Consider the following 25,381-nt stretch of genomic DNA (forward strand, 5'->3'; position numbering starts at 1 on the left):
CACCCAGCCCCCGGACAACTCTCCGTATGGACATTTTGTATATGACGGCAAATACTATAGTCTGTACAAGGGATAGACCAACCCATGGATGACGAGCGTGCAAGGTTTCTTCGCTATAATGCAAGATTTACTCCTTTCATTTTCTTGGGTCTACAGGCTTGCACTGCTCCAATTCCTCCCGAGGGTTTCCCATAATGTTTAAATGGTACATCGACCTACGCACTTTCGCGGTCCCTAGATTGCCCTATGTGGCCACCCAAGACTCCGCCCACATTCTCATCTGGCTAGATTTTATCAGACACCCACCGGGTTTTAGCGATGTAGACATCAAACCTTCCTGGTTTCTGCCCAAAAAACTCCCTCAGGCATCGCGAACTGCAGACTCATCCCAGCCTCCTATTTCGCGGCAGCACTTCTGTGTCAAGGGGCAGAATAGCTCGGTTGCCGGTAGCTCGTGCTTGGATTCACAAGGCAGCAGTGACTTACCTGTTTTACAGAGCCGTTGTAGAAGATGGTGCTTGGAAGTAAAAAGAGCCAGTTATTTGGCAGCCTTTCTCTGTGGCTCGGTAGTTTTGTTCGTATCTGGACACCTTGCCCGACTCTTGCAAACGAAGCATCCACGAGGGGGCACGGGCAATATGTAGCTTTCACTACGCCTAACTTCATGGATCGACTTCTTCAAGACGCGCCGACTAAATGTAAAGCTCTTTGCCCGGAACCTGCATAGCCAAGGGTTACTTGTTGTATATGCCACTGTGAGTTAACATTGGCTTTTGTGGGTAGGTTTCATATGCAACGCCTTTATGAAAACCAATATGCTCTTACCCGGAACGCAGGCTGCAGATGTACTACATCTGCCGAATAAGGAAATTGAAAGAAAGCTGGTGTAGGTAGTTGATGGGCTACATATTGATGAGCAAGTATATATTGTGATAAGATGTCGGTTTGCATATTCGATCCGAGAGGTTCCCAAGGAGCGGTAGCTAAGTGGTATAGCGTGGGATTGCAGTCAAGATTCGCAATTATCCTAAGGTCGCGTGTTCGATCCACGCTCGCTCCTCTTTTGCCGTTATTTTGCAGTTACAGGCTATCCAATTGGGGTTTTCCCATGATTTATTTCCCATACCTTTTGTCGCCTTCTATGCAGGTGTGCATCCTAGACAAACCTTTGTCTGTGTTCTGTCTGGGCATCGACAACGTTACCCCGCATCCTCTTAGCGAGCGGCCTAGCCAAGCAAGTAGCGACAGTCCAGATATCCACAACGTTGAGAGTGAGTGATGTTGCTTCAACATTACTTCCATGTTGGGTTGTGTTTTCTTCGGAAATTGCCAGGATGTAAAAACAGCTCCTTAGCTTGGCGATGCCTGAACGGCGCCGTCAATTGAGTATCAGTAGGTACCATTGCGACCTGTTCGTTTGAGACGCTTGCCCAGGCGGGCAGCTCTAAGACTGTTGCAAATCAACCACTGGGATGCAGCCGGGGGGGGTCGACCAGGTTTGGCGCGAGAGCTGTGGGAGGATCCTGGGCGAATCGGATCTTGCAATCGTTCCCAAACAGGAAACAATGGGTTTTCAGCCCGAGAAGAGGAGAAGAGCCCAGACTGTCTTGTCGCACGTCTCGCCAAGTGCACTCGGCACAGACACTATCGTCCAAGTATGACGAGCCGCGCCCATCTCGAATGAGATCGAGCCAAGCACTATGTATAGGTAGAACCAACGGCATCGCTTACACTACTGCTACAGACTCTGGATAGGAAAAGATGCCTGGACTCGGGATTTCTGTACGGTTAGCTTTAGACCCCTGTGAGGCAATTGCGCATTGGCTTGATTGGGCAATGGGGTTAACCCAGCTGTAGCGACCTAAGCCCCGCGGGGTCTGAAGATTGAAAATCAAGCTTCACTTCCAGCTGGCCTCGGAGTTCGAACGGATGAATCAGGAATCAAGAGTCTGTCTGGTATTATTGATTCATCGGTATAACCGTATTTTCGTTTCCCTCAGGCTAGACCAGTATGGACGCCGACACGGAGTCACATCTTGAACGAAACGGTCAGAGATGTCTACCCACCATCCTAGGGGCAAGCATAGCCAACTACAGTAATTGGAACACCAACTGTCAGGTCTATAATAAGCTTATACTGCCCGTCCCAGTAGTCTGGATGCGGCTGTTGCGAGGTTTGTCCATCCCATCATTCATGTCGGATATGGCAATCAGAGACGTGGATCATACCGTCGCTGGGGTTCGAATAGCCCCCTTGCCCCCTGCTACCGCTGCTCACGTGGCTTCTCCCGCTTTTACCCAGGCAAGCCAGGCTATCTCGTACCCGGCTGTCGATCCAGATCACCTCTAGATCTTGGTTTGGCGTCACATACTGGTGCATAGCCATGCGTTTCCTGTTGCGAGAGCAGGTTCATGGGTCCCGGAGAAGAAAGAGATACGTACATAAGATGAGCAGCTGGTCGCTGTCCTGGCCGGGTTCTCAACTACCTCGCAACAGCACGGTTCTCTGCTTGCCCAACAACCATCGCCTTTATCAATCTATCTAATCCGTGATCAAGTGTTCTAAAGTGATATCCTGTCACTCCTTTTGTCGAGAATAAAAGAGAGCACAGCTATTACCAAGATGCACGCCCAGCAGTTCTTCGTTCTCTTGGCCGCAGTCGGCACCACAATCACCGAAGCCCGTGAGTAAACCCCACCGTCGCCCATTGGCATCGCCGTTTACCCCCAATGCCCCCTTACGGACATGCATGAATACCATACCCAAAGGACAAATATGACCCCTAATAAGATCCGCCCTCTAATGTAAACCAAACACAGACCCCTCATCGTCCCCCCGCCCCCCGCCATATCAACGGCGGCAGCTTCGAGTGCAACACGGCCCGCGTCCGCATCGTCGCCGGCCTGCAAGAGACCCGGACCAACGTCGAGGACATCGCCGACGCCGCGACCAAGGACGCGGCCAACGAGGGCATCAACCAGTCCGCCAACGCCATCAAGTCGATCGCCGTGGCCATCTTCAGCGGCCAGACGCCGCCCGGCGATGCCCGGCTGATCACCGAGGCGGGGCTTAATGTTACGCAGGCGGCTTTGCAGGGGGCGACCAGTAAGTTTCTGTCTGCCTGTTCGATCGATGGGAAGAAGAAAAAGGATACGTGTGTATGTATGTAATGATTGTTGACATTGGTGGTTTCTGTCTTGATAGGTCCGATCCGGCGGTGGTTGCGGCTTCGGCTACGTTCGCGGAGGCGGTCGCGGCCGCTTTCGATGTTGTCGAGTTTTGCACCTAGGCTGGGCGCCGTCTATAATCCTACCTAGATGATTCGGAGGTTGCTCATTCATTAGGCGAAGGGGAATGTGTAATTTTACCGATTTGGCTAATATACTTAATCTTGATTTACTTGGCTTCCTACACATACACGTTGAGAGGTACTCACGCCTGGCGATGGTTGCACGTGAAGAATGGGAAGCGTTGATCGTCACCATCATTGGCCAGCAAGCAGATCCTTGGCCTGCTATCCGGACATTACTACTTCTGTATCCTTTTCAATTTACTGCTGGTTGCTTCTCAAGCAAGTGACTAGGTATGCTTATAACGAACCAGTAGTAACAGCCACGAACCCATTCCGAAGCATCCCGCAAAAGCTCTCGAACAGACCGAAATCGCTCCCCTGCAGCCACCGCACCACCGCCGCCACCTCGTGCACCGCCGCTCCCTCGGCGCTCTGCTTACCCTTGGTCTGGATCGAGATGGAGTACCCGAACGAGCACTCGGCCGGTTCCTTCTTGGTCTTGGTTCTATCGGCGGCAGGCCCGTTCTGCTGTCCCTCATGCTTCCCGTCCTCCTTCTTCCCTTCTCCGTCTCTACTACCCGCTCCGCCATCATCCATCGGTGCCGTGGCCCTCTTCTTCTGACGCCGATACGCCCGGCCCCACACGTTCCCATCCGTGAACCCGACGCCCCGGAGCCGTTCCTCGTCCAGACTCCACTGCACCAGATCCAGCCCGTCCGTGACGTCCTCCAGCTGCGTCCAGAACGTATTCTCGAGCTGCCCCGCCGCGGCGTGTGTCCTCGCCGTCCTCGCCGCGACCGTCATCTCTGTCACCTGGGGCAGTAAGCTCTTCCCAGTGCTCCCATCCGCAAGGGAAGGAGTACCACCACCACCGGAAAGACCACCACCGCGACACGCCCGCCCCGCCGGCCTCCGCGCCCCGAAGCTCCAGCCCACCGCCCACCGCCGCGTCTTGTGGCCCTGCACGAACTGCGCGACGGCGTAATTGTCGATCCCGCGCGCGCGGAGCCGGTCCACGGCCACGCCGAGGCTCGACTGCTTGCCCACCATGGCCGTGTACCACTGCACGCGCTCCCGCAGGACCAAGGACTCGTCGATAAGTCGCTGGATGAAACCGACCTCGCCGCCCTCGCACACCATCTCGTGCGGCGCGCCCGTGCAGGCGCTGGCGGGCGGCAGGGCCTTCTGGGCCGCGAGCTGCCGCAGCTCGGCCTCGGACTCGTAGAAGGGCGGGTTCGTCATGACGAAGTCGATCTTCTGCGGCGTACCATCACCCTCGCCGTCCAGCTCGTCCAGCGGGATGAGCGACGCGCCGCCGTCCTTGCGCGCGACGACGCGGATCCGGGACCCGAGGCCGTTGAGCGCGACGTTGCGCCGGGCGCAGGCCAGGGACTGGGCGTCGATGTCGGTGGCGATGAACGACCACGCCGGCCGCTGGGCGCAGCCGAGGAGCGGGTAGACGGCGCTGGCGCCGGTCCCGACGTCCAAGCCCGTGACTTTTCGCTCGGGTTCGTACGCGTCTGCGTACGTGGGTGACGAGGTGTCGAGGAGGCTCTTGAGCCACAAGATGTAGTTGTGCCGATTGGGGACCTGCGAACAGACGGCCAGTCAGTGACACGAATTAATCACCATGGATGACGAAGCTTCGCATTCATCAATCACGAGAAGAACCCACTGGAGGACACAGTCGGTCGTTGGGCAACTCGATCTGCAAGCCGAAGTCCCGTTTCAGCAGCGTCTTGGTGAGCTGCATCATCGCTGCTGGGTCGGTGAAGTCAAGATGCTTCCCTGCTGTTAACCTGTTTTGCGCCACAGGATGTCAGTTAATCGGGATGTATATTCATGTCCAAAAATACCCGTCTGAAAAAAGAAACGACGACAAGAAGAGCGAGCTTACAGAGCACCGAATTCCTCATCTTCCCTTCCCAGCGACTCGAAGTCCAGCTCGGACGTGTACAGCCCCTCATAGTACCCATCGTCCCGATGGTCCTTCTCCGCCGGTGGTGCTGTATCGCTCTTGCCATCATCCCCATCGCTTGCAGCGGTGGCCGACCCCGTAGCTGCTGCCGCATTGTTGTTGTCGTGTTCATCCTTCCCAAGTCGCGCAGGATCGACATGCGTCTCGATTCCCGCCTTGCGCGCCGCGGCAAGTCGCTGCGACGGCGTCATCCGCGGCGCGTTGCCATCGTGCTTTCGCTTCAGTCCCCGCGGAACAGAGGGATCATTGCCCGGTGATGCCATTGCTTTCCTAGGCCCCGCAGAGATCGCCCACGCCACCGGTGAACCCGTGGGCGGGATGGGATGGGATGTGACGTCTCGTTTATGATTCCCTTTGCCGTTCGTTCCAAGCCAGAGAGGTAGGTAGATGCTGCTCTTATTCCATAACCGTGCTATCGCGACTCACAAGCCATGCGACTTTGTTGCCTGACAAGAAAAGAGTGGAAACTGGCGGCTTGATACAAGGTTGACAACTTGCATGAATTTGGAAGGTAGGTAGGTTGCATTGATTTCTGGTGTTGTGAGAAGTTACCTGAAAGCATGAGTGGACTGGGATCACGTGACCAATAATCGCTGGCGACAGTCATCATCTATCTGCATTCTACGGGCTATGGGCTGTCACATCTTAGGTGTAACTTATCGTACTATTATAATACGCCTAAGCCAGCCAATGGCGTGATCTGATCCCAGCCTCCAAGTGTGAGTAGGATACTCAGGATCCGGACAGCCAGTAACAGTAGCAGGAACTGGATAACTGGCTGGCAATAGGACCGACCATTGGCATGGAATGGGATGGTGGCAACAGGACAATTGGCTGGTAATAGCGGATCACGAAATCCGTTCCTCAGATATCATAGCTGTTTTCATTCTTCTATTAATTAGAATGACATGAAGTAAAATGGTCTCAACCTGCTCCGACTGCCATTGCCGAAGAGAAGCAACGGGGGTATCATGTTGGAAACCCCTCGAATAATCAAAGCAATGCAAACACACTTTAATACCGTAGTAGTACAAATGCCGTAAACGCCTCCCCTTTGGGACCATGCATCCGCCTGTAATTCAAAGGGCCAGTTCGAAAAGGCTCCTTTCAAAACGCCATCGACTCCGTGATTGCTGTATATGTACAGTCAAGCACCTCTAGGTCGGTATCTGTGCAATCTACGTCGGTATCAGTACGAGGACTTGGCTTGTGGGTTTATCTGTCATAGCACCACAAAATGGCTTCGACGGGGGAGATCATACACCACCGCCCATAAAGGCTGCCAGGTCATCCAGTTCCAGTAGCTGCCGCTCAAACGCTCCGCAGAGCTCGGCGGCTGTCATGTCGTTGCCCGGTTCCGGCACTTCGGCGTTCTGCGCGCCCTCGGCCGACGAAGGCGCCTTGGGCGATTCCACCTTCGGCTGGAGTGGCGCAGCGGGTTGCGGGCTGCCGCCGTTGGCGGATGTCTTTTCGGCTGATCCGCCGTTGATCGTAGTGAAGCCAGATCGTCGGGGCTCGTCCGAGTCCATCGGCTCGGGTTGTTTCTCCTGCATCGCCGAGCCCGGTCGCTCGTAGTCCATGACTTCCGGCTTATCACCAGGCTGGCTGGCGACATCGTCCTTGACGGAGCTAGGAGCTGCCGGAACTGCAGCAGTGGTTGGCTGAGCAGCAGGGACGCCACCGTTTCGCAGGACCTTAGCCATAACGGACAGGTGTCGGAACCAGGGAATGGCAAGAGTCCAGGACTCGGCACCATCCATCAGGAAGTGCATCGAATCCCGAACCAGCTGCTCCGCGGTCTCGTTGACATCAAGCGGCGTCAGGCCCTTCAGGCTGAACCAGGCAACAGTGGAAGCTGATGTGAAGCAGGCAAACAGCATGACCAGAGGGAAGCAGGTCAAGGTGTTCTTCTCGCCGTTCATCTCCAGGGCATTGAGCAGGGAAATGATGCTGTGGCAGGCTGCAAAGACGCGATCGACAGTCTGAGCATGGGCGTGGGGCAACATGCGCCAAGTCTCTTGGTTGAAACCGTCCATGGTGACAACCTGGAGAAGACGGCGTCGGTTCACCATGATGGTCGCGCAGTGCAGGAGCGAGTGCAGCAATGCGAAAGTAAAGCCACTGCCCATGGTGATATGCAAGCTAATGTGGTTGGGCTTGTCCATGAAGTGCATGGGAAGTGCCTGGCGCACGGCCTCGATCTCATTCTCCAAGGTCTGGCACTGCTGTTCCGAGAAGGTCTCGACAGTAACAGTGGTGAGCATCTCGATGACGTTGCGCCACGCCTGGGTGGCGAGAACAATGTGTCCGAACTCGCCGACATCACCCAAGGGCATCGGCGTATCGGGCATGCCGCGGGGCCGAACCGGCAAGGGTCCGGACGTAGACGGGAGTACCGAAGTTGAAGCTCATGTCGGGACAAGGGAGTGCGACATCCTTAATGTCGTGTGCGGATAGCGCAGGGTGGCGGCCGGGGCTGCTGGTGAGGAAGCAATCCAGGATGTAGATCAGCCACATGGTGCGACGGAACGACTCCTCCCGGATGAACTGGTCAGCCTCCGGGCGGCTGCGGTGAGAATCGATAATCCGGTACATCTGGGCCATTCGAGCGGCCTGGCCGAGGTAGATGTAGGCGCGAACCGCATTACGGCTGCCCCACTCGTGGATGATTAGAAGACACAAGGCTTGGATGTCGGCCAGGCCCGGGTTATCAAGGTTCTGCATGATGAGACTGATAGTCTTAACGGCGAAGTGCTCGGCAGCAGCCATCGGGCCGCCATTGCCGCCATATCGTCGTGCAAGCACCGGCGAGCTCCTAGAAGGGGAAAAGTCAGCATCGAATCATGCTGATGAGATGACTTGCCATGTCGCGAGACAGACAAGTGCCGATGGTTTATTGCGGAAGGGGGTAAAAAAAGGGACGGGATTAGATTGTGGCAGGTGGCTTGGCGAAAAGGCGATTGACCAGGGTTGGCTAGCAAAGGCCCGGAATAGAGTCGATTGACCAGGGAGGAATGAATGGAGAAGGCAGGTCCGGATTGTGGGGGCGGGAGGGAGGCGGCGAGATTGAGGAAACGCCAATTTTTGGTGACAAACTTACCGAGCCGCGGTGGTCAGGAGACCGTTGAGGATGCTGGCATCCAAGGTGCCGCTCTTCAACTTCTGGAGGAAGGAGGGTTTGTGGAATGCTACACAGGCCGGTAGCATCTTGTTGATGACTCGCTCACACTCGGCGAGGAGGTCTGGCGACAGCCTGTAAGGAGTTCCCAGCGTCAGTGCATCGTGATTGGCTTATGGTGGGACACGGAGGTAAAAACGGCTTGGCGCGAGTCACAGGCCTGGCCTGGGGAGGCACAAGGACAGCCCGAGGCGAGGCAGCCCGGCATTGCAGCCACGCCAGACTTGGGGGCGCGCCGCTTTTGGGGCCCTTGAAACCCCCGAAGACGTGACGTGACGTACAAAGCCAAAAAGTCCAATCCCCGGCGACCTGCAAAGGCCAGCAAGACAGGCCGACGAGCAACGAGAACAAACGCAATTAAAAATAGAATCCAAATGATAGAAATACCAATAGATCCGGTACATGATGATAAGATGCGCGAAACGACGCGAGAAAAAAATGCAACGAGTTAATGAGAAAAAATGGCGACTTACTTCTCGCCCGTAGGCCGGGTGGGTTGCGTGGTCAGAGGCGCGGCAGGCGCAGGCTGGCCCTCATTCGCGGAGGCAGAGACACTGCGCTCGCCGCCAGGCAGACTCTCTCTGGGTCGACTGACAGTGACGCGCGCTGGTGATTGTCCGTGGTGATGGGCCATGCTCTCCGAAGGGAGATAGCATTCGTGCATGCCCTTGGCGCAGTTTTTGCAAGGAGCGCGACCGTTCTCATAGACGCACTTGGTCTTGCCCTTTCGGCACCTCACTTTTTTGTTTGACGCGACTGGTTAGTGACCGATCACCGACAGGTAGATGGGTAACCAACAAAGAAGAAAAAGGGCGTAGACACTGATGAAGATACATACCACAGGCGCCGCCAGCCCGAAGACTGGTACCACGAGCCACGCTCGACATGGCGATGGTTTGATTGTGGTGATGGGATGCGATCTGGCGGATGCGATTCCCAAGTAGGAGGGGAGCGGTACTAGGCGAAGGCGCGCGACACGCCGACGATCAAAGCCAACCACAAGAAGAAGGAAAAGATGGAAAGAAAATTGAAGATGGAGATGGAGGAGCTTGATCCGTATCAGAATCGACTCGACCGGAGACAGACCGGAGTGGCAGTTGCAGAGTTGTTGATGATGGAAAAGCCGAGACGGTGATGGTTCGGTGCGCCGGAAGAGAAGCAGGGAAATTTTGTGTGCGAGTCGGTCGGGAGTGGAGGTTTTTTTTGCCTTTGGGAGAAGGGACTTGGGAGAGGGGGTGGGTGAAAGGTAAAATTGAGAAGGAAAGATCGGTCGGGGGACTGGGAGAGGGTGGAACGCTTGGACACCCTAAACTTCAAGTGAACACTTGACGAAGAGAAGACCGGCCGGCACTCGACAGACGCTGCCTGTCTTTCCAGGCGGACACACACGACACACACACACAAGCCTGCCTTAGGTTGGCTGGAAAGGCGGAGGGCAAAGAAAGCAAGACCAGATCCAAACCAGGCCAGGCCGAACGAACCAAACAGCTGGAGAGTCGAGGGAAGGGAGTCTAGGAGGCCTAGGAGATCAGCCCCGGCTCTACGCCTTCCTGCAAAGGCCTGGGAATCCAACGGCGGCGTCTCGGGTCCTGCGGCGGGCTCCACGGCTTTCCCAGCTTTTTAGGGGGGGGATGATGGGATTAACGGGGGGTCAGAGCTGGGTTGGCTGGGCTGGGCGATGCGGGCTTGGGCTTTTTCTTCTTTCTTTAAAAGCCTGGGCCAACTGCAGCGCGCAGCAGTTGCATCAGCGGCAGCAATTGCAGCAGCGAGCAGTACTCCGTCCCTCCGTGATGGGATGCGACACTACGGGCTACGTCGTCTAGATATTCTTCTTGTTCCTTGTTCTCTTGCACACCGTTCATATAAACGCGCGCGCGCTCTTACTCTCTCACTCTCTGTCCCAATCTAACCACCCATGGATAGGTAGCAATATTGCAACCAGTAGTCCCTCTGGACAATTGCCCCCGTCTCCGGATGTGATTTCAGTGTTTATCGCCAATGAAAAGACGACCGGTCGGGACCGAAACAAGATGGGGAGACGAGGAATTGAGTGAAATGAGAAATAAAATGGGGCGTTGCGGTATCGACTGAGCCAAGACTCCAGGCGCGCCAGAAAGGGAGGGAGGGCGAAACTCTGCTGAGAAGTGGAAGTGGACGTGGAAGTGAAAGGCGGGCACGGGCGGATCGGGGGTTGAAGCCTGCCGGGGGTGTTTCGCCCAAGAGAGAACAACAGCTCAATCATCCAGTCCAGACCCTCACTCACTCCAGGCGATTGATTCTATTTCTAGAAATAGCTCGGGGCTTGACCATCAGTCGTCTGCCATTCGCTCTACTTCCCGTTCTCGTACTATTGAGATCTATGTATCAACTTCAACCTCCAACCGGCCATTTACTTCTGGCCGTCGCGAAAGGAAAATCTGGGTGTAAGCCGGGACGAAGATTGAGGTTGCATTCGGTACGGAGAGAGCGAGAGGCGCACTTTCCGGCTGGCATAAAGTATAAATACTTCGTAGCTTCCACCGTAGATTCCACCCACTATGGGCCGATGCAACGAAAGAAAAAAAAGACAGACACTTGACAAGCAATCAATCGTGATGACTGCCTACATGTGATTGCTTGCTGTCTTTCCATGATTGATTGCCTTTGTCTGTTGATGGCACTATTGCTACGGCATAGCCGTCAAACAAGGGCTGAAGAGACCATATGTCTCTCTCTGATAAGCCGCGGCGTCTCCTGTCTGACTCTTCCGGATCGTTTTAGGGTTTTGGAAGTAAGGCTGGATAACAAAGGGAGCGCCCACAGTGTGAGATTACTATCCGTATACTTCTCTGGTAGGTTAGTCAGTCGGTCGCATAAACCTTCGGCAGGTTACTGCTCACGGTCTAAATGCTGCCGGGTTTGTTCGAACGCTGTACGGAGCACTGGTTGCGAGATATGCTAGCGGGCACGGCATTTACATGTAATCGTGCCAGAAGCGCCATCGACAAAGACATCGGACTCGCCAAGTCGGTACATGTAACAACGGCCATGAATTCAATTATTACACGGGCATCGTTTTTTCCATGGTGCATGTACTTGATTATTCGTTCCGAGTGAGTCGGATCAGCGACTGCTGCCTGCCCGGTCGCCCGGCTGCAGAGCCACGAGCGACCCTGGCGGGTGTGCCACCCATCGATCGATTTGCTGGAAGCGCAGCGAGCAGGCAAGCAAGCGACTTTTTTGCTCTCGAATGAATGCACGCCTACCTAGTTTGGGGTTGGCAGGAGGTGGTCATGGGCCGGCGGCGCGTCACTTGTCAGGGTGTCTGTTCGGAGGGCCTAGACTCATCGAGGTACCGGACCAATCAGCCAGGCTCGATTTGGTCCAGCTGAGGTCCGGACGAAGTCATAGGTGGCAACAATGATTGGCGAGGAGGCGGCAAAAGTACAGTTACCTCTCACCTCCGATGCCCCCAAATTCACACGCCCAGCAGCAAGCACGCGCAATGCGATTTGCCGATCGCCTCCCATCGCGTTGGTCACTTCTGTTCGCGTCAGATAGATAGACGCTTGAGGCTGGACACGCCATCTTATCCATCTGCTTTTCTGTGCGGCCAATACGGGCTACCAGTATGGGTTAGGATTTAACGCGCAAACGGCCTCGCCTTTTGGGTGTGATGGCTGACGCTGGGCGGTCCCCCGGGGCGTGCCTTGCATGTCCGTCTGGCTATAAGATCCACTCTATTGCTGTCTTGTCCGCCAGGAATGGTCGGTCGGACCGGGTCTGGCATCTGAGAATCGAAAGAGCCAAAAAAGCAAACCAACATTCATGCGGCGGTCGACATGCGGGATGAGCTTTTCGGTCCTCTTAGGTTCACTTTAATTGCCGCTTACTACCGCACTGCCTTCATTACCATGTATCCTTCGCAATTGAAGGGGGGCGGGAGTTGGGCCGGGTGTTTTTTGTTCTGGGGTTGAGTGATGCAGTGGTCGCAAGCCCCAAGCTCCAGAAATGGAGACACCGGAAGCCCTTGTACTCCAGCACCCGGAAACACTGGCAGGGAAAAGCTGCCGCCCGTGTCAGCTTGGCATGGGCTGCGGGCGACCTACGACGCACCCTACACGTAGGCGCCTCAACACCCCCGACCGAACACACACCACTGCTGTTGGTTGTTGGTTTTTGCTCGTCGCTCCCTCTCCCTGTATCACACAGCGCCCCCTCAAGTCCGGCCGACCGAGAGCGATTGGACTCGCGACCCGATTGCACGCTTTTTCTGTCTGTCGCTCCTCGATATTGCCATGAGACTGCCCCTGCCGATGATCCGGCAACTATTGTCGGTGTTATTTAAATAAAACTGGAGCGGCTTTGCTGTGTTCCGGAAACGGCCCAGGGCAAAGTAAAAACCCTCCTGCCTCCCAAAAAGTTGCCCTCCGCAGCAGCACTGGACCTCCTGCCCTCGGACAGAAAAGGTTCGGGATTGCATTTCTCAAGTCGACAAAGTGTCGCAGAAGAACAGGTGGATCGCATCGGAACCTGGTGGAGCCGCCATGCGATGTTTTTGATTCTATCTCTGGCTATTTTTTCCCTTTCTCCCTTTCTCCCTCGACGGAACGGGGGGACAGACAGATACACACACCAGCGGCCAGCGAGCAACCCCCCGAGGTACTACCAATTTAGAGCAAGGCTTCATGCATCCATCGGTTCCATGCTACCCACCCCTAACCAGCCAATGGTCCAGCCGGCCGTCTGGATTGTCATTTTATTGGTATCTCATCTATACGGATCTCATCCAGCATTTTCGCTCGCACTCGCTCACTCACTCACCATTGGCGATGTGTTGTTTGATGAGGGCACTCATTCAATTGCATCATCTCCCCCGAATGCAGCCCACGAGGCCCTTCCGGTTTCTCCTCGAGTATCATGGAGTATCATGGCGCGGCATCGCGTGTTGGTCTCCCCACAAGCCACCAGTCAGATGGGCGCATCTGGTTAAATTAATGGGGATGGGTCGGGCAAGCTCCGTGTCAAATACGTCCGTGATCATCCGTAAAACAAGCACCCAGCGAACCCTGGCCCCTCCATGTAGTTTGCCGGTTTCCGCCACCGTCGCAGTAGGTAGAGTGCGCGAGCGAGTACCGTACCTTAAGGCGGCACTTTCTTGTGATCAATGCCCAGCGGATCGGCATATGAGAACGAGAGAAAGATAGGGATAGGGCGAGAGGGCATTTGCGCGCACCTGTTCCGAATCCATTTCCCACCTAATAATCATCTTGCGCCCCCGTTCCCTCCCCGTGACGAATGGGCTGGTCAGACAGACACGCGCGCCATTCCCACTCGGCAACCTGAAAATTGGGTCCTCCGGCACCTTTGGCCCTAGAGCTGCCAGCCATGACAAGCCGAAGATCCGTGGGGAGTCGGCCGTCTTACGGTCTTACTTATTATGTCATGCTGCGCAGCGAAAAAGGCGATTACATACTGGTCGTTCGCAGCCCATCCCACGCGCGCTTCGCTAGCCTGGAGACCATTCCCGGTTTCCTGCCAATTGTTCGGCCGGTCGAGTTTCGGCGTGCACTGGCGCCCCGATGGTGTCATCTATCAGCATGGTTTTTGCTGCATGCTACTCCGTACTCGCTACAAGCTTCCGTCCGTTCGCACACCGCGTATTCGAAATAGAGTGAAGAAGCAGAGAGAAGGCGGGAAAAGAAAAGAATAGAAGCAAAAAAACAGCGGCCAAACACGATGCTTCGGGGCGGCAGCCGACGCTCAGCCGCAGGCATATCTGGGACAGGGCCAAGTTAGGACGACAGATACAAGGGGGCGGTGGTTGCTGCTGATGCTGACTTCAGATTTTACTGTACTGAAAACGAACGGTCTCTGTCGTCCGCTGCACCCGCCCGAAGTAGTAGGAACGCAGCCCTGTCCTCTTCAAGTTTGGCTCCGGAGAGCACGCGCCCATTCCAGATTCAGCCACCAAAAATCCCACAGCCTGCCTGCCGGTTTCTCCCTCCCCTTCTTCTGCTTGTCCAGGCGGCGTCATTCAATGTAACCCCCCTTTTCTTCTTCTGAGGATCGTAGCTACACATCAAATTCCAATAGACTGGTCCCGGGGGCATAGACGCGACTCACTCACCCACACCGGCACGGGTTTGACAGTGCCGGTAAGCACATACACACAAATGGCCGAGTGCGCTGAGCCCTGACGGGCCTGTTCTTTTGCCCTCTATCTCCACAGGCCAACGGGAAATCGCCTGATCAAGTCTGTTGCCGGCGCTGCTGTGAAGTGAATTGGCAAGCGCATCTTCAAAAAAGGCCACAGGTGTGGAAATAGCCGTGCCCCGACTGGCGAAGTAAGCGCCGCGACAAAAAACCACGGACACCCGGAAAAAACGAGCCTAGGGCGAAAATAGCAACACACTGCCCGCCTGCCACGAGGAACGTCGCACACACAAACTGCGGTGCACGCGGTGCGATGCGATGCCCTCCTACCCATCGGGCGGCAAAGGAATCCTACGTGCCTAAAAATATACACGACTTGCGCGTATGGCTCCAACGGCTGACAGACGACAGGAGACGACGACGACGCATTTTCGATTTTCGACTCCCATCCTCCGTAAGTCCCGGCTTCTTGGATGCCTCCACTTGGGAGGTAATTACGGACTTGACCCCCCTCGGAGTCGCTGGCTGGCGAAATGAGCTCCGGTTTTTCTCTTCGCGTGTCATCTCATCTCATCTCGGATACCAGGACGAGTACAGATTAGCTATGTAGATTACTTCATACACATGGACGTCATGTCATATTCTTCGATCGAGGACAAAAAAGAGCATGCACATTCGGGCATCTGACATTCCAAATGGGTTGAATACAGAAGTACCTACAGACAGCTTAAGTTGTTTGTTTCTCAGCCTTTTTTTTTTGTCACGATTATCTTGGCCTCGGCCCATTTTGGTGATCGACGGGTTTGTTGGAAGAACACACGGGGTGGGTGTGGTTACGCGAACGAACAAGTCGCGTACGTAGACCCCCATCATCCATCCATCCATCCATCCATCCCCCCGTTTTCTTCTCGCGAGTCAACCCGGCATGGGGTGAGGGCAGCGAACAAACGGACGGGATCCTCGGGCTGGGAAGCGCCTGTGCTTTTGGGGGTGGTTGTTTGTTGGACGACAGACAGACACGAACGACCTGGGTCCTTTGGATCATTTGCACCCCACACTTTCCCTCTGTCGCTCACCCTGCTAACCTGTAGTTGGGTCTGATTTGAGAAAGAAAAGAAAGAAAAAAAGCCCGCCCGTCGCAAAGCTCATCAAACGAGAACCGAAACCAACCCTCAGCTCCCGCGGCCAGTCGCAAGACGGTCCGGGGAAAAGTATCAAAGATGACCGCCCCATTTACCATGCACATGGGACATGGACTACACAATCGACTCGAAAGCCCAAGGATCGTCGCGCCTCCAAACATGTTTGGAAGGACGATCGTGGGTGCGCATAGCGAGAACTGTTTGATTTGGGATCTATCTGAAACATGTCTGTCTGTCTGTCCTCTCCGGCCTTTGTTGAATGCTGATTGACGATAATCCCCCATTGCCGGTCGCGCGCCCCTGTCCCGATACCCGCGTTAAAGTGATCATCAGCCCATCTTATTTCGTGCTGGTGGCTGGTTTTGAGCGAGCGAGTGGGCCGATGGTCTCTCCCTCTCGCTCGCGCGTTTGAAGGCAGAGATTTCTTTCTCTCGTCTCGTTCGCGAGTCTCTCCGGTCGCGAAAGCCCCGGTGCCGGGAATTTGGCCCGGCAATGCTGGCCATGTTTTACTCCACTTGCTCCTCCAAGCACGCTTTGCGATCTTCTGCCGAGTTTTCCCCCTCACGGCCAGTCCGCATCGCATCACCTCACTCTACACATGCATCTTTTCCCCCTTCACCGCTTCTGGAAGATGTGTCCTTGACCCCGATGCGCCGCCACCATTGCGATCGGAACTTGCCCCCATCCTGGCGAACGGACTGGGGACAGAAGAAGCAAAGACAAAAAAACGCCCGCCAGCGCAACCCCAGCAAGTAGGTGTATTGTAGGTATGCATGTACTTCGCTTCCGCAAATTGCGGTAAGTCAGAATTGAATTGATCCCGATTGGGCCGATGATGGCACACGGACTTCGACGCCGCCTTTGGGCAGCGTAGCGTAGCAACGGCGACAAGCCCTCCAGCTGATGCATACATCCTGCCTGCGCATGGGGAGATTCCCGACTTGATATGTATGAACGAAACCACGATGATGATCGCATCAGCGCATTGTTCTTGTTAGTATGCCCAACGAGCGCAGTCTGTTTACACCTTTGCCCCTAGTTCACTGCAAGTGAGGTTCATTCCATGGCCAGGCCCGAGACAAATCTGGTCCCGAAGCGGTGAGATCCCGAGTTTCTTTGTCACGCACTCGGCTCCGTTCATTGGCCATGGCTTGCCGTGAACATGGGAGACGACCAGGCATCCTGATTTGGACAAAGAGCTTGCATACATTTGATCTGTCACGAAATGGCTCGCGGTCTCCCGTGTAGATCATGTCCACGTGTAGTTTCCGTACGTGTTTCGCAGTGACTTGCCGGCTCTCGCCAATCGCAAACCCCCTCGTGCATTGGTTCATTTGGTGGCCAGAGAAGTGGAAGCATACTCAATTGGTGCATACCCAATTGGCCACGATGAAGCTGCCATCGGCCCCATGTGTCGGCGCCGTAAGCCTTGCATTGGTGCTGAGGTTGTATGGCAACCGCGTGAAACTCTTGCCAGTGAGGTGTACCTACGCTACACCGGTGCATAGCTTCGACGACAAGTTGGACCTACGGGACATATGGAGGGACGCCCGGAAGGATACCGGCGGTTGAGTGTGCTCGAGCTTGGTATCCTCATGGTGCCTCTCGGGCTTACACATGTGTACCATGTTACATACATCCTCATATGGCTCGGAGCACATCATGCAATTCTCGTGTGCTCATGACCAACCGACCATTGGGGGAAACAAAGGGGTATTCTTGGGCTAAACACGATCGCAGGATACTGGGCCAGTCGAAGCAATCTCTTGCGGTTACGTACGTGAGGTCAAGGGAAGCAGGTCCTGTTCCTGGGACCTTCACTGGCTCCGAGATATGTCAGATTACCAAGGACAAGCTGATTGGGGTTGGGTTGCTTCATTCTCATGGAGATGGTGCACAGGAAGTTTTGCCGCCAATAGTTCTGGGTAACAACGACGAGTGGCCTTCCTCCTCAAGACATCTTGATCTGATACACGGCAATGGCGCTCGACTGGTGACGATATGGGATATGTCGATACACCAGAAGGCCGGTTTAACCTGCGTCTGCTTTTTTCCGTGTTTGCATAGCTAAAGACCAAGGTGCTACCTGCAGGGCATGAACACAGACCTAATTTATGTTGACATAGGATACGCAAAGAGATAGAGAATAGCAGCGCAATCAACTGGATTCCAACCAATTCAAATGCAGCCTGGTAGGTAACTTAGGTTGCAATAGTTGCTGTAGAGAGGCGCAGTGCGTAGCCGGCGTAGGAGCCAAAAGCATGCCGGCGAGTGACTCAACGCCGCTAGTTGCACTACCAACGACGCCACTACCCTCTGCGCCGCAGCACCTAACTTGAACACAACACACCTAACCAAGGCAAGATCAGGGCATCTTGTCTCCCCTTTCAGCAGCAGCCGTATACCTGTCCTGTCTCCTCATTCCCACGAAAGGCCTCAGAAAGAGGCCTCCCCTCTTCACCATGTGTGTATGGGTTCGAGACATTTCCCCGCGCTCCAAATGGCTGCTTACATCTTGGCGTTACTAGCTTCACATGTATGACCTGAATTGGCAAGGGACGGCGGTTGCCTGGAATGACGACCGTAGCTCAGGCACCGGGTTAAAGACCATACACGTCAAGATGCCATCACACATATATCTACCCCGTATCGTCATTCCTTCCTGTCTTGCCATTCCATAGCTTGGTATATCAATCCCAGCTTCATTCCCAACCGTCCCAACTCAACAAGCGACTCATCCAACTTTGGGTACAATGGATATGACACACAAGCAGGAGTATCGCATCCGCGAGCTCGAAACCCGGTCTGTGACCTTGTTTCCTGGTCGCGCACAAGTGCATCGCCAGATTAAGGATGTTCCGCTCAAGGTACGCTCTACCACTCATTCTCCCCCATAGGTTTCTAAGGAACCCCAGCTAACACCCAGCAGGCCGGAGAGAACCAAATCACCATCGTCGGCTTGACGCCGACGGTGGATCAGGACTCCATCAAGGTGGAAGGAACTGGCTCCGCCATCATCACAGACATGGCAGTCGAGCTACTGCCCAATCGGGAAATATTCGAGGACGTCTATCCCGAATACGACAACGACGGCGACAGTTCTGACTCCGATCCTGACAGCGCATCGGACGGGGAGGGCGAGGAAGAGCGGGCCAACGCAGTGATGGGCGACATCCGCGAACGGCTCCGCCTCGCCGAGGACGACGAGAAGCGCGCCAGCGAGATCCTCGCCGGCGCGAGGCGTCGCCTCGAGATCCTGGACAGCTACGGCAAGCTCATGACGACCGACCGCCAGAACACCGCCGCGCCCGACGTCAAGATCGACGAAGGGCTAGCCACGTACCGGGCCGAGCGCGAGAAGATCTTCGCCGACATCTGGGACGGCAATGTGCAGCACCGCGAGATCAAAGATAAGCTCCAGCGGCTGAGGAAGGAGGAGGGGCGCATCGCCAAGCAGTACCGGCGCGAGACGGCCAAGGCCGACAAAGTCAAGCGGAAGGAGGCCAGGGCGAAGCAGAAGGAGCAGCAGAAGGCGGCGCGGAAGCAGCAGGAGGTGCGCAAGGAGCAGGCTCGTGTCCGTAAGGAGCGCGAGTCCTTCTGGCCCAAGAAGGTCTACAGCATCCGCGTCACCCTGGACGCCACCGCCTTCACGCCCGGCTCGTCGCGCCGCAACTCGATCGCGAGCGACGTCGAGGTCGTTTCTTCTCCCAAGAGCCCAGAGAAGAGCAGCGATCACGAGTTTTCTGGCAGCACGTGCGACCTGTCCATCAGCTACGTCACGACCGACGCGTACTGGTCGCCGGCCTACGACATGGCCCTCTCGACGACGGCCAACACGGGCCACGTCTGCTTCGACGCCCAGCTGACCAACCAGACGGCCGAGACCTGGTCCAACTGCAAGATCACCCTGTCGACGCCGCAGGCCGACTTCTCGGGCCTGCACGACACCATCCCGACCCTGGTCCCCTGGCGCGTGCGGCTGACCGGCGGCCGCGCGGCGCACGGCGACGCCTACTCGTTGCGCAACGACATCATGTTCTCGCGCGACGAGCAGTCGCACCGTGCCGCGTGGGCCGACAAGCAGACGGGGCGCACCCACGCGCAGCAGCCCCGCGCCGAGCTGTTTGGGGTGGTGAAGTCGCGAGCGAAATCGTCAAGGGGAGCGGTAGTAGAGCCCCTCATGGTCGGCGCCGACGAGGCGAAAGAGGAGGAATGCGAGGAGAGCGACGAGGAGATGGGATTCGGTCTCTTCGACGGCGACGACGAACCCCCGAGGAGGTCAGTCAATGACGGAATGACCCAGCACAGCCTAGGCGGCGGCGCACCCCCTCCTTTTCCTCGTGGTGGTCCTCCGCCGCCGCCGCCGCCCCCGGGGGGATCTTTCAGGCCCACCATGGAGTCCGCCTCCAGGGGCTGCTTCGAGCGCTTCCCGTCAAGCCAAGGAGAAGAAGAGCGCGAGCATCTTGCCTCGCGCCAGCTTCATTAGCATGCCTAGGATAAGGAAAGACAGCAGCAGCCGCAACGCCCCGGATGCGGTTGGTGGTGGTGCTCCTCGTCCTAATATGCATATGCCGAATGATTCATCTTCCTTCATGGAGGATCAGCAGACCATCACGGAGCAGCCGGCCGAGCTGGCCTTCCAGGAGTCGACATTCGAGGAGACGGGCTTTACCACGACCTACGACCTCCCGGGCCTCAAGACGCTGGCGCCCGCGTCGACGGCGTCGAAGCAGCGCGTGGCCCGTATCAGCTTCGCCAACATCGCCTTCAGCCACACCGTCGTGGCCAAGTACAAGCCCGTCGCCTACCTGCAGGCCAAAGTCCGCAACGGCAACAAGCTGACGCTCCTGCCCGGCCCCGCGGGCCTCACCCTCGACGGCAGCTTCCTGGGCCGCACCAGCATGCCGCGCTGCAGCCCCGGCGATTCGTTCACGCTCAGCCTCGGCGTCGACCCGGCCATCAAGGTGGCCTACCCCAAGCCCGACGTCCGGCGCTCGCAGTCGGGCGTCTTCAACAGGGAGGACAGCGCTGTATACACTCGGACCGTCTCCCTGTCCAACACGCGCTCCTCGCCATCATCTACCGCTACTACTACTACTTCGGGCAGCACTTCGCAGCAGAAGCAGAAACAACCCCTTCCGGCCCGCATCACGGTGCTGGACCAAGTCCCCGTCAGCGAGGACGAGCGGCTGCGCGTCGAGGTCCTGCAGCCGCGCGGGCTGACGCTGGCGAGTCCCGGGGCCCCCGGTGGCGGGGGCGTGCCCGCGGGCGTGGCCGGGCGCGAGGGCAAGGACGAGAAGGACTGGGGCAAGGCGGTCGCGACGCTCAAGAAGGGCGGCGAGGTGTCGTGGGATGTTACGCTCAATGCGGGGCGTATGGTCAAGTTGGGGCTGGAGTACCAGTGCGCGTTCCCGACGGGGGACCATGCGGTCAATGTTTAAGAGAGAGAACTACCCCTATCTTCTTTGGGCCGGCGGCGCCAAGGTCTAATAAACAGGGCCTAGTTGAGGAAGTGGCGATGCCTTTCTGCTTCTTGATATGAAGTCATGTATGGGGAACGTTTGTTCAGGGGGAATGAATATGGGAAGGAATGAATAGTTAACCCTTCGAGGTCGGCCTTGGAATAAAAGGTCTGCGCCTACAATGCTTAAGTCCAGCTGACTGCCGGTAGATAGTTCCTGATGAATTTGAATGAAGTATCCCAAAGTAACGGGTAGCACTCGCTCCTGGCTCCAGCTCTGTCCATATAAAGCACTCGCTCGATTTTTATTTTTGCTTCCCCTTATCTTTACCATCATATTTATATCGGCCCTTGCATGCCAAAAAAGCAATATCAAGGGGGTGAACAGATTTCCTTTTCTGAACCACATTCTCTAGGAAATAGGCGTACGAGTTTACATGTCAACGGGTCAGTCAGGGGTTCAACCCAGTGGAAATGAATACTTTGCTGTGCTGTATTGAAGACACACTGACAAACGTCTCAACTCCAAATATGTATCTACATTAGGCTTCGAACATTGGCATCATATACCGGCTACTTCCTAGAGACACCAAGCAGTGATAGAAGCTTTCGATGCTGCAGGCAGCTATTTACATTTTGAAAACCAACTCCCCTCCCCCATGTTATAGGAAGGTACGTAAAGTCTATCAGTGTAATTTGGTTTTCTTCTCGACGTGCAATGTCAGTATTCCAGCTTGGGCCCCTGCAGTCGTTGCATCGATCCCACAGGATCACACTCCTATTCCCAGCACGGCGGGATTTTCCGCCCCCCCCTCGAGCTGCTGCTAGTGAATAGAATTAAGGCTGCATATCCCTGATGCACTAATGACAGGTTAGGCACCGAGCTCGGGGGTATCTATATTTGTAACTGGCCAATGATGGGTCGTGTATGCACTGCAAGCAAGCAACAAGGTTTCTGGGCGTGGGCAAATGACGGATGAAGATTGTTTCGATTACAGCCCGGACATCAAGTTCCGGGATCAAATGCAAATCGTCCAATCTTTTTTTCTTTCTTTCCTGTTTTTCATCTCGAGGGGGATGTAATATCGCCATGATGGTGTCATTTCGAAAACGGCTTTGCTAGCGAGAGGGGGACGTTGCAGTAAGTACCTAGTTGGTGGTAGTTAGGTAGGTAGGCCCGTATTGTTAGCCGTTGGCGGTGATGCTTACATTTTACATTCACTGACTGACTGCTGGCTGACTGCTTACGAAAAACCCCGAGTGGGAAAGGAAGCGATGGTCCACAAATAATTAGCAGGCGGCTTCCCATTTAGCGACTCGGGAGCCACCGAGTTGTGGTTCCCCGCATTTGCGCATTTCCCTTGCAGCCTGTCAGGAGAGGAAGAAGGCCAAGTCGCCCAGTCAAAGTGCACACTCGCCTCCCTTCTGTCTCGGTCTTCGGCCATTTCCTCTTCTTGCTCACTCTCCGTCCCCTGATCGACATCCGCCGATCCGGTCACTTTATACTCGGGGTCTTCTTCCGTGTCTGTTACCAGGACATCATCACGATCAAACAAGCCCACCAAAATCCAATCCAATCTAATCCAATCCAGACAAAAACAACATGGCGCCCACACACACTGCCGTCTCCGCCCCGGGCAAGGTCCTCCTGGCCGGCGGCTACTTGGTCCTCGACAGGGACTACAGCTCCCTGGTCTTCGGCCTGAGCGCCCGCATCAGCGTCGTCGCCCGCGAGATCAGCACCAGCGCCGGCGTCCAGCTTCAGGAAATCGTCGTCACTAGCCCCCAGTTCCTCGACAGCCAATGGCGCTACGGCTACCACCTGACCGCCGAGGACGGCGGCATCAAGGTCACCCAGCTCCACGTGTAAGTTGGCATTCATCTCTCTTCATGTTCCTTGTATCTATCCGCCGCCTCATTCAATTATGACTATGCTTCACCGACCCATTCCAAGTCTGCTTTCTTCATGATCCAATATCTGCCTTTCGCTGCTACCCCGCCCCCATGTTGCTTTCGTCCCGCCAATATGACCCGTCGTTGTCCCTCCCTGCCTAATTCCCAGTTGGGCCATTGGGCTTCAACTGTGCTGGTGTCGCAACATGCATCGTGGTTACACCTCTTCCCCCAATTGATGTCTCGTCGCATGCTCATCACCGTTACTCAGCGGCTCTTCCATAAACCCCAACCCATTTGTTGAGACCACCCTCACCTATGCTCTCACCTACATTGCCGCCACGTCGCCGTCGCGGCACCGCTCCGCCTTCAGCCTGGACCCCGTCCACCTGACCGTCCTGGCGGACAACGACTACTACTCGCAGCCGCACACCATCCCCAACACCGAGAAGAACCCCACCCGCTTCTCCAAGTTCCCCACGCCCCTCAAGGACGCCAACAAGACCGGCCTGGGCTCCTCCGCCGCCCTCGTCACCTCCCTGACTGCCTCCCTGCTGACCCACTACCTGCCCGCCGAGCTGTTCGACATTGACAGCCACGAGGGCAAGCGCATCCTACACAACCTCGCCCAGGCTGCTCACTGCGCTGCACAGGGCAAGGTCGGCTCCGGCTTCGACGTCGCCGCCGCCGTGTACGGCAGCTGCCGCTACCGGCGCTTCAGCCCCTCCATTCTGAAGAGCCTGCCCGAGCCCGGCCACGCTGGCTTTGCGCCCGCTATCGTCGACCTCGTCACCAACCAAACGACCTGGGACACCGAGGTCGCCAAGGACGGCGTCAGTGTGCCCGCTGGCCTGGCCATTCGCATGTGCGACGTCGACTGCGGCTCCCAGACCGTCGGCATGGTGAAGCAGGTGCTGGCGTGGAAGGCTTCGAAGCCCGAGGCGTCTAAGCAGCTCTGGGATAACCTGCAGGCCAAGAACGAGGCGCTCGGCAAGATCCTGGCTGAGGACCGCAAGGACGATATCAAGGGCGCCGTCGACGCCATCCGCGAGCTGATCCGCGCTATGGGGTCAGAGAGCGGCGTTCCCATCGAGCCCGAGACCCAGACTGCGCTGCTCGACGCTCTGGTCGCCGAGATCGACGGCGTCTACAACGGCGTGGTGCCTGGTGCCGGCGGCTTCGACGCCCTCGCCCTGCTGATGCGGGACGATGCCGAGACCGAGTCCAAGGTCAAGGAGTTCGTCAAGGGCTGGGGCAAGGAGCACGGCGGCATGGTGCGCCTGCTGGACGTCAAAGGCGAGATGGAGGGTGTCCGGAAAGAGGGGCTCGGCCAGTATGGCGGCTGGTTGAGCTGAGCTATGAAAGAGAGGAAAGACTGAAAAGGGTAATATAAAAGCAGGAAGAGAAGGAGATGAGAGAAGTGATGAGGCTAACGACGGGTTGGATGAAAACGGGACGGGCCAACTACGAAGCACATTAACGAGGTACACCACAAGTGAATATAGACCGACTTGTTCTTGCAAACAATGGCCTTAAGAACATTCAGGTTCGTGTGGTTCCTGATGACAGCAACATATCTGGGTTACTATGGCCTGATGTCCGCAGGCCATCGAAATCCGGCGCTGCTGTCAAAGTTGCTCATCCGATATCTATCATCCTGCTCACTACCGTGATGATCTTATTGCATATACTCCTTCACTGTGTCCTCCGTCAGAGCATCCAGAACCAATTGCCGGTCGATCTCCACCTTGCTGGCCAGCAAGGGCATGACGCGCTCGTCGAGCAGCCGGCAGACGGCGCGGACCTTACGAACATCCAGATCCCGCTTCTCGCGGTCCACGAGGAGGATGCTGCCCTTGGTTCCACTCGAGGCGCCCCGGCGGGACGGAGGCCCATCGGTCGTCGTTCATGTGGCCCTCGGAGAGCTGCATCATCAGTCTGCTAGCGTGGGGGTTCCGCGCCCCTCTTTTGGCGGCGGCGTCGGCGTCCTCTTCCGCCGTGTCGTCTGGGTTTGCGTTTGAGGTTTGGTTGTGGTTATGCCGACGCGCTTGGTGGTACCAAGCTGTAGGCGACCCAGGAGTTCGCCGAAGCACTCGGAGATCTCGAGCGGGTCGTCGCTTTCGAGGGTGCGGACGGGGTGCGTGTTCGGGACTTGGGGACCTGGACGAAATAATTCCCTCCTCATGGTGATGCCCGGACGCGGCGGCGGCGGCGGCGACATCGCCGAGACAGTTGATCCGCACATCCCGCACTTTGCCGGCCTTGTGCTCAGGACGAGCTGGCCGTAATGGTCGTTGCGGC

At 56.2% G+C, this 25,381-nt stretch overlaps 8 protein-coding genes across 8 annotated transcripts; 5 read left to right on the forward strand and 3 right to left on the reverse strand.

Moving 5' to 3' along the window:
• Positions 1-2,623: 2,623 nt before the first annotated feature.
• On the forward strand, positions 2,624-3,290 carry PG997_008866 (uncharacterized protein; the record flags this gene model as incomplete). The annotated part of the gene is made up of 3 exons (XM_066813181.1): positions 2,624-2,684; positions 2,792-3,155; positions 3,206-3,290. The coding sequence occupies 3 exons, from the start codon at positions 2,624-2,626 to the stop codon at positions 3,288-3,290; spliced, it is 510 nt and encodes a 169-aa protein (XP_066668523.1).
• A 300-nt stretch (positions 3,291-3,590) lies between these two features.
• Positions 3,591-5,534, reverse strand: PG997_008867 (uncharacterized protein; the record flags this gene model as incomplete). Its single annotated transcript, XM_066813182.1, has 3 exons — positions 3,591-4,883; positions 4,969-5,092; positions 5,191-5,534. The coding sequence occupies 3 exons, from the start codon at positions 5,532-5,534 to the stop codon at positions 3,591-3,593; spliced, it is 1,761 nt and encodes a 586-aa protein (XP_066668524.1).
• A 993-nt stretch (positions 5,535-6,527) lies between these two features.
• Positions 6,528-9,336, reverse strand: PG997_008868 (transcriptional regulatory protein; the record flags this gene model as incomplete). The annotated part of the gene is made up of 5 exons (XM_066813183.1): positions 6,528-7,583; positions 7,654-8,086; positions 8,372-8,524; positions 8,923-9,187; positions 9,288-9,336. The coding sequence occupies 5 exons, from the start codon at positions 9,334-9,336 to the stop codon at positions 6,528-6,530; spliced, it is 1,956 nt and encodes a 651-aa protein (XP_066668525.1).
• Positions 9,337-18,479: 9,143 nt separating this feature from the next.
• PG997_008869 (mucoidy inhibitor A) lies at positions 18,480-20,212 on the forward strand (the record flags this gene model as incomplete). The annotated part of the gene is made up of 2 exons (XM_066813184.1): positions 18,480-18,593; positions 18,656-20,212. 2 exons carry the CDS (start codon positions 18,480-18,482, stop codon positions 20,210-20,212), a joined length of 1,671 nt encoding a protein of 556 aa, XP_066668526.1.
• Positions 20,213-20,318: 106 nt separating this feature from the next.
• Positions 20,319-21,167, forward strand: PG997_008870 (uncharacterized protein; the record flags this gene model as incomplete). Its single annotated transcript, XM_066813185.1, has 1 exon — positions 20,319-21,167. The coding sequence occupies one exon, from the start codon at positions 20,319-20,321 to the stop codon at positions 21,165-21,167; it is 849 nt and encodes a 282-aa protein (XP_066668527.1).
• Positions 21,168-22,790: 1,623 nt separating this feature from the next.
• On the forward strand, positions 22,791-24,435 carry PG997_008871 (phosphomevalonate kinase; the record flags this gene model as incomplete). The annotated part of the gene is made up of 2 exons (XM_066813186.1): positions 22,791-23,053; positions 23,352-24,435. The coding sequence occupies 2 exons, from the start codon at positions 22,791-22,793 to the stop codon at positions 24,433-24,435; spliced, it is 1,347 nt and encodes a 448-aa protein (XP_066668528.1).
• A 171-nt stretch (positions 24,436-24,606) lies between these two features.
• On the forward strand, positions 24,607-25,025 carry PG997_008872 (uncharacterized protein; the record flags this gene model as incomplete). The annotated part of the gene is made up of 2 exons (XM_066813187.1): positions 24,607-24,626; positions 24,686-25,025. 2 exons carry the CDS (start codon positions 24,607-24,609, stop codon positions 25,023-25,025), a joined length of 360 nt encoding a protein of 119 aa, XP_066668529.1.
• PG997_008873 (uncharacterized protein) lies at positions 25,014-25,301 on the reverse strand (the record flags this gene model as incomplete). Its single annotated transcript, XM_066813188.1, has 1 exon — positions 25,014-25,301. One exon carries the CDS (start codon positions 25,299-25,301, stop codon positions 25,014-25,016), a length of 288 nt encoding a protein of 95 aa, XP_066668530.1.
• Between the last annotated feature and the right edge of the window lie 80 nt (positions 25,302-25,381).

This window comes from Apiospora hydei, assembly GCF_038363865.1.
Source record: "Apiospora hydei strain CBS 114990 chromosome Unknown utg000006l_segment0_segment0, whole genome shotgun sequence".
NCBI lineage: Eukaryota > Fungi > Ascomycota > Sordariomycetes > Amphisphaeriales > Apiosporaceae > Apiospora > Apiospora hydei.